The sequence below is a fragment of the Pteropus vampyrus genome, unplaced genomic scaffold (assembly GCF_000151845.1).
Source record: "Pteropus vampyrus isolate Shadow unplaced genomic scaffold, Pvam_2.0 Scaffold26, whole genome shotgun sequence".
Classification (NCBI taxonomy): domain Eukaryota; kingdom Metazoa; phylum Chordata; class Mammalia; order Chiroptera; family Pteropodidae; genus Pteropus; species Pteropus vampyrus.
The window spans coordinates 1119473-1127668 of NW_011888807.1; the positions used below are offsets into that span (position 1 = coordinate 1119473).

At 36.5% G+C, this 8196-nt stretch overlaps 1 protein-coding gene across 1 annotated transcript in view; it reads right to left on the bottom strand.

Annotated features, from left to right (window-relative positions):
- Nucleotides 1-7324, bottom strand: part of EPHA6 (EPH receptor A6) — an 841299-nt gene extending 833975 nt beyond the window's left edge. Inside the window, 2 exon segments of the mRNA XM_011356398.2 lie at nucleotides 6948-7123; nucleotides 7125-7324. Coding sequence (XP_011354700.1) covers nucleotides 6948-7123; nucleotides 7125-7324 — 376 coding nt within the window.
- Nucleotides 7325-8196: the final 872 nt, after the last annotated feature.

Consider the following 8196-nt stretch of genomic DNA (forward strand, 5'->3'; position numbering starts at 1 on the left):
GCAAATATCTGACACAGGAAGATGCTTATTATATAATTGTTGAGGGACTTAATTTAACTTCAAGATAAAATATAATGAAATAATAGATAACACTTCAAAATAAATGAATATATATTTTATGAGTTGATTATCAGTACTGTTATATATTATCATATTTAACAAATGTTTTTAAAGTTTTTCTCATTAATTTTGCATCTAATTTTAAGAAAACAAAGTTTTCTTGCCAGATCTGGAGACTGGAATCTCTTCTCTAGATCATATATTCTGGGAGGAGAGGTTCTCCTTGAACCCTTACATATGATAAATACAAAGAGTAGGCCTTCAATAAATATCCATTAAAAGAATGAATGATTTCATTCAGTTTTAGAAGATTATTGGAAACTGAAATTGTATATCCCAAAAGAAGTCATAATGTTTACTGAAGGGAATAACCAAAAAAATAGTATTTTCCAGAACATTCTAAGTAAAAGTAAATTCAATAAATCCTATAAGATTTACTATATTTGAATGTATATTTAAGAATATTTGAAAATGTATAAAAGAAGCATCTCTAGAGAATTAATTTTCTAAATATACACTAAGTATATAGGACTGTTGTTTAAATTAGGACTTTTATGTTTCTACATATTTAACAATTTCAATCATATAAAATTACTAAAAGGCAACTCAAAGTTAAGAATAATTAACTGGTCAGGAAAATTTTAATTACACGCAATTTACTGTTATTTAGTGGAAAACCTAACGATTTCTTCCTTCGCCCTTGCCACACAAAATATCATATATGCTAAAATTCAATTTTATGGGTTGCTTACAAGCTTTCTGAACTGTCATTTCTTTTCATTTAAACAAATGCAGAGAGAAAAGACTAAGAAAATATGTGAAAATACACCTATTTAATATCTCGTATCACCTAAATTTTCCTTTTCAATAACAGCAATCTGACCATAACAGGGATGAATAAAACGAGTGCCAAACTTCCTAGTCTTTGCTAGCTAAAAACTAGACTCTTTTGGATTTACTACATTGCTTTGTGAGGATGTTCTCACCCACTGTGCCATTATCCACTCTGAAATGGAAAGTATGTCAAAAATGCATTAATAAATTGCATTTGTTGATCCAATATGTGTACATTATGTATAAAAGTTTGAAATAGCAAACCTGTACTATGAAGACATTTTAAATCATAGTTTGAGCTGACTAAAGTGCAAAATGGGCAACTTACCCCAACCCTACACTCTTATTACTAATAATTATATAGCAAGGTCATTGTTATGGGGAGTAATGGAAAATTTGGGAGGACCATTGGAAAAATATTACTTAAATGTTGAATATCTACATTTGTTTCTCTGTAAGAATAAGATGGTCCTTAAAGTCCACCTCTAAAATATATCTCAAATCACTAGCTTTAATGTTCTTAAAATGAAACTTGGTTAAAATTTCTCAGTAGCTTCCTATTTTACCTACAATAATATTAAAACATAACTCTACTATGGCTCTTTTTGTTCTCTGTGGGATCTGGTTCCTATCTTTCATACCTCACGTTGCAGCTGTGCTACTCTCTTCCTTGCTCAGTAAGCTCCAATCACACTGGATTCAGTTCTTCAAATTGGTCAAGTTAATTTCCCTTCAAAGTCACTGCGAGGCAGTTCCCTACCAAGAATTCACTTCTTCCTATTCTGTACAATTCACTCTTTCTCTTCCCTGAGAATGTCTTAAATGGCACTTCCTCAGATAGGCTTTTCCATCTCATTTAAAATAGTAGGTCCCTCCTCTTACTATCTTGATGTCTTTATTGTTTCCTCTATAAAATTTGTAAAAACTTTTAACATTTTATTTACCTACCTTTTTTTGTCAGTATCCTCTACTAGAAATAATTTTTATGAGGGCATACACAATGTCTGCCTTACATCTTTTTTCTCTATCATCTAAATATTAAATTCTAAAAAAAAAATATTTAATAAGGCCAAATCAGAAGTAATATAATTTCCATTCTTTAAAGAAATGTCAGTCTAATGAAACTGCAAGTTTATCAGAATGCTGTAGATGCAGTATATCAAATGATGTTGCACACCTTAAATAACTTTTATTTAAAAAGAATACTGTAGTTGTATAAACAATTTAATCCTGTGTAAATTTAGTTTGATTACATGACTGACAGTGTACATCAGACAGTCCATACTTTTCGATTACTTAACTATATATATTGATCTCTACCATATTTATAATCTCAAGAAATACTGAGTCGAGAACACAATGAAGAAACTTCTATTGCTGTAAGGGTCTGATTGACAGTGTAAAATAGGATCTATTCTTTCACCATTTGGGACAAACAGTATGTGTACATTATGTCAGAAGTCAGAAGTACTCATGTGTATGAAGAGAAAGAAAGAGTGTGAAATATGGTGATAGGTAAAGTGAACTGGTAGAAGGAAATACAAGAAATCTATAATGCTTTTTGTACTTAAGTAGTTCATATCGGCAACAATTAGGGAAAAAAACAAAAAGATTTCTACTCTAATATTTTTTTAATATTTAATTTTGTAACAAAAAGCAACAAATTCTTACAGAAAAGTTTGAAAATATAAAAAAGTAAAAAGATGTAATTTAACCATTAATTTTGTCTTACGTCATTAGATATATATTTTACCTCTTAGGAAAATCCAAATAAAAATGCTTTATTCATGTTAGTTCTAGTTTGAAGATGATTCTTAAAGAACATTGTATAATTTTTGTGTAATAAAAAGTTTTTACATGTAGTCTTATCCCAAACCAAGAGCAAACACTTAGATGATCAATGCATATCAATAACATTTTATCTTTCTACTTCAATTAGTAACCATAACAACTAATTGCACAATGACATATCAATCTGCAAATGTATAATAAAATTACATTCTAGGCTGTTTTTATACTTACGAGTAACAAGAAGCTATATGATTACAATCTCCTGTACCTTTAAAACTATGAATAGCTTATCCCTGAAAATGAATTTTATCTAAGTGAAAAGTCTCTTAGAAATAATCTTTGTAAATCATTCCATTTTCTTTATTTAACAAATTTTTAAAATATTTTCAGTAAAGGTAACTCTTGAACTTTCTAAAAAAAATTCAATTCCTCCCTTTCTATCAATGTAAGAATATTCAGTTTTACAGTTTGTGAACAATATTTATGGCAGTTCAACTAATTTTAGGCTATGAATTGTATTAAGCAAATATTTTTCTGCTCTGATATATTCACCTGTGTTTAAATACAACTCGGTGGATTTTATACTCAATTCATCCTAATTAATAAATTCAATGTAACTAACAAGTCAAACTACTGTTTCGCTTATTTATTTCATTTGTCACTAAATTCCCTGAGAAAAAAGAACAAAGATCAATTTATACAATCTTAGCAGTAAAACGAGCTCACCAGATTCCTGTATCCAAACTACATTTTGATTTAATGAATTATCTGAGTATCTCATTGATGACTTTTGAAAACATGAGCCACACCCTAAGAGATGCATCAACTCTTTTAGGCTGTACAATTCTATTTGCTAAAGCAGAGCTATCTTCTATTAAGTGGACCCCTGGTGGTTACTAACCACTATAATTGATATACATGCTTGTTTACATATGAAACAATATTGTTTTATATTCACCTGTGTCAGTACAGAGATAAAAGTCTATATATATTAAGAAGGCGAAATCTGTTATTTTTAAATAAAAATTACCAACACTTAATAAACATTATGGTCTTAAATAGAGGAAAAATTAATGGATAAAAAGAAATATGAACACAAATCGTGTTTTCACTTATTAAACAGATGAAATGATCTGGGAAGCAATTTTAATTTCTGGTTAAGTCAAGGAGGTTGTGTAATAGGAAGAGTCAAATTGATTTATTTTGTCTTTATAGGGCACAGCTTCACAGCCAGTTAAAAGACAAGAGAAAAGATTGCTTCTTATAGTTAAGTTATTCTTAGTACCACGTTAAGCACCATGTTAAAAATGAGGTAGCTCACTTTTTTGTCATTATCATTATTTCACCCAGCTTAAGTATGAAAAACTTGGCTGGGGAAAGAGGTGAAGCCATTCATTTCAACTCTACAGGATTTTACATAATTTGGTAAAAATAAATACATAACATTAAAATTTTTTGCTTTGTAAATATCCTCAATCAGAAGGCAAGTAATATAAAAATAAAATTTAACCCTCCATTAAATAATAAATTTTAAAAATAAAACATGAATTCCATTAGCTTTTAAGATGAAAGTTACTAGAAAATGAACACTATTTCCTTGAACTTAAATATTAATCATGTTACTGATATTTATTGTGTATTAGAAATCTAATTTATATTTTACATCAATCTTTCTATATTATATACATACTATAATTCAATATTGCCCCATGTTCTCAATGTTTAAAAATTGGTAAGATATATTTTATGTTTTCTATTTACGAAACTACAAATTAAAATATCTCCAAAATGTTCATTAAAATAACATTTTGAAGTTTGAGATTTTATTAACCATTAGTATAATTTCAGTATTTGAAAGTTATCCCAAAGTATTAAAAGGAATAATTTCTAATCACTATGATTAAGGCTATAAAAAGTATTTTATAAGCAATCACTTGTGTGTGATGAAAAAATTCTGAGCACAATTTATAATTGTCTTTTAAAGAACTCATCTAAATTTTACGCAACTTAGCCTTCAGGGACTATTTTATCTAAGTGCAATCTTATACATAGCCAGTGTTTTTAGTTTATTAATTCAAATTCAGAATTTTAGTAGACTGTTTTTAATGATCCTATTTAACTGATGGATAAACTGAGTAATACTTATTCACTAACATTATGTTAAGCTAATTGGTAAAACAACCATAAACTTTATATATATATAATATATATAATATATACACATATATATGTATTACATATTATATATAATATATATAAATGTGTATATATAATATATATTATATATAATATTTGGGGTAAAAATGCCTTTTAAAAGTATGGGAAGGTCATCAAAATAAATAAAAATTAATGCAACAACTTAAAGCTAACTCTTCTAGGCCCTTAAATTTAATATGAATATCTGAAAGCTCATACTTTAACACTTGACAGACTTTAGTAGAATGGCACTTTAGTCATTTGTAGATTCAAATATGTGTTTTATTTCTTTTAGTATCCTCAGGGCTTTGAGTGTCTCATAGGAACTTGACGATTAAATAAATGTTAATTGATGAAAATTATTGCATGAAAATAACAAATACTTCTAGTAAACTTGATTTTGAAAATATACACTTCTTTAGCAGCCCAGATACTAACAAAAAGTACAAATGTCTGACTTTCTGAATGTTAAAATTTGTTTTTCCCTCCTTACAATATAAAAAGACCAAGTAAATATATGTTACTTTTAACAATCCTCTATTTTCACAGAGGTATATTAAGAAAACTACACCTTAGATATTTAATGCCAATAGTCCTTAAAAACAAGTGAGGGATGTGTGTGAATATACACACCACCCTAGGACATAGAAGAGTATAGCACTATAGGGGGCACTTATTTAATACATCCTCAAAGGCATCACAGTTATGTACGATTTCAAAATTTACATATGCATTTGTGATTGCAATCTGGCAGGTTAAAAAAAAACAGAAATTACTAGAAAGACATGGCAAAAAATACTAACTGTATAAATGTGAACAATTAAATATTGGTTCTGAATAATTATGTTTCTAAATAAAATTAAATGGCCATATATGTTTATGAAAAAAAAGAAGGCTGTATTTTAACTTGCCTTATCCTTTAATCTTCTCACCCTCACAGAAGTGTCATCTGACCTCCATTTTTATATCTGCAAATTATTTCGAGGCTTTATATGTTAAACAGTAACTAAAACTGAAGTTTTATATTTCAAGTCTCTGGAAAAGTGTGACATAACAGGTGACATATTGTGGTCATCACATTGCCAATGAGAGCATCCAGCTAGGTACATGCTGGAAAACTTTTACTGTTGTTCGAAGCTTAGTCTAAGAGGATTTAGAAGATCCAGGTAATATTTTTTAATAGATTTCTGAATAATCGTAGCAGAAATCCACTGAGATATGTCTTATAAAGATTGCTTAAAAAAAGGAAAGAAAGTGTTAAAAAAAATTCTAAGGGCTTTCCATTCGGTAAACCTGACTTTCACTTTTCCCACACAATTTACCTTCATTTTACCACTTTACCTACCGAAACAGTCTTCAAACAAAATATCTGCGAGAGATTTGACTTTACGAAAAGAATATTCACAACTTGGACATTCACACTTAACGCTTATCTCCCTCCAGCCCCATTGAGCCCACAAGGAGTGAAACCACAAGTATAGATCTGTGGGCATCTGGTCTAGGAATAATTTCTAACAGGGCTGCATTCGGTCTGGATGGGGCAAGGGGGCTACGGCTGGGCGAGGACTGCAGTTACTGGAGGCAAAGGCTGATATTGATCTCAGGGTAGAGAGGGAGCGATCCGCTTTCCTGAATATGTCTTATAAAGATTGGAAGATCCTACACGTGTGGGAGATCCTACACGTTACCAAGCTAGGAGCGACCGCTGAGAGCCAGAAGTCTCCATTACGCCTGTGACAGGGGGACTGGTCTCCTGTGGAGAGAGCACAGCCGGTAGCGGTCCTGCCGCCACCAGTGGTGGGACCCAACTGCTCACGCATCCCCTTAAAGGCATCTGGAAGCAATAGGGACCGCAGGTCGTGAGATCTCCGGTCCTGGGCAATGTGGGCATGGTGCTCTGGTGAGGAAACATCCTGGACCCCTCGTGGGGCGAAGCCTAGGGAAGCCTACCCCGGGATGAAGTTACCTACCTGCAGGAGGCGACCAATGCACCGGTCCTCAGAGAACCGATCCTCAAAGCACCCGCCTCCTCCCGCCTTCTCCCGCTTCTCCGCCCAGTCTCTTACCTTGGTTGTTGGAGACGTGACTGCAGTAGCCCGGCCAAGCTGTCAGTAAAGGCAAGAAGAAACCAAATTGCAAAAGAAATTCCCGGACTTCGCAGCCCCCCATGGCTCGCCCCAGCTCTCCACTCCTTAAAGAGAAGTGGCAACAGCGCAGCCAGGTGTTCTGTGTAGGGTAGCGGGACCCGGTCCACGTCTTCTTCCTCCTCTTCTTCCTCCTCCACCCGGCCCGCAGGGGGTGTACCGGGGCGCCCCCCGCGCGAGGCCCCGAGGGCACGGCACGAAGGTCCAGGCTGCCCAGGTGCAGGCGCGGCTGCTTGGGAGGAGGACGCTGCCTGCGGCGCCAGGGAGCTCCTGGCGGCTGTAGGAGAGCGGAATTGCATCCACCACCGTGTCTCGCTCGCGCGAGGACTATTCACTTGGGCCCGGGAGAGCGCGCGCGCAGGAGCGAGCTCGGGCTGTGGTTTGGGGGAGGGGGCAGGGGAGAGCGCCTCACGGCAGGAGTGGGGGAGGAACGACCAGGTGCGGCGGCCCTAGTGCTTCTTTAGACTGAAATGGGCACTTGCAGAGCCAAAAGCAGGGGAGGGCGGCTGCTGTGAGGCGGCGCGGGGGCCGCAGGAACTTTCCTCCGGCCTGTGCGGGTAGAGCCGAGCGAATGACGCGCCTCTGCGGGGGCCGCGACCGGTCCAAGCTAGGTGTCGAACTGCGTCTTCAGCCCCTCGCCCGTGTGGCGACGGTAGCAGCCCTCACCCTGACACTTCCAACTCGGCAGCGTCTGCGCTGCGCCACGGCCTTGGCACCTGCTTTCCCGGCTTCTCTGAGGCCGCACTTAGTCCCTCAAGCACTTTGCTTCTCATTTAGCCGCAGCAGCGCCGAGCGTTTTAGGTCTAGCCAGCTCCCCACACCGCCTTCCCCAGACCTCTCCGCAGCTCCGCCAGCTCCGCTGCTGGAGGGTCTCAGTAGTCTCTGTCCGGTGCGAGCTTGGTGGCGGCGGACCAGCCAGACCGCTCCTCAGCGCAAGTCGCCCAAACTTGACCACCAGGGCGAGCGCCTCAGCTTTGTGGCCGCTTCCGCTGCTTCGAGTCCTAGGAAAGCAAAGAGAGGGAGCCAGTGGCAGAGGAGAGTCACATCAGGCTGTATGTGAGCGGGCGCCCGGCGCCAGGTTTCACTGAGGTCTTCGGGTCGCGGTGCGGCGGTGGCTTCGCGGGGGAGGTCAAGAGCATTGTCTCCGCCGTGGGCTCTGGGGTTCCAGAGC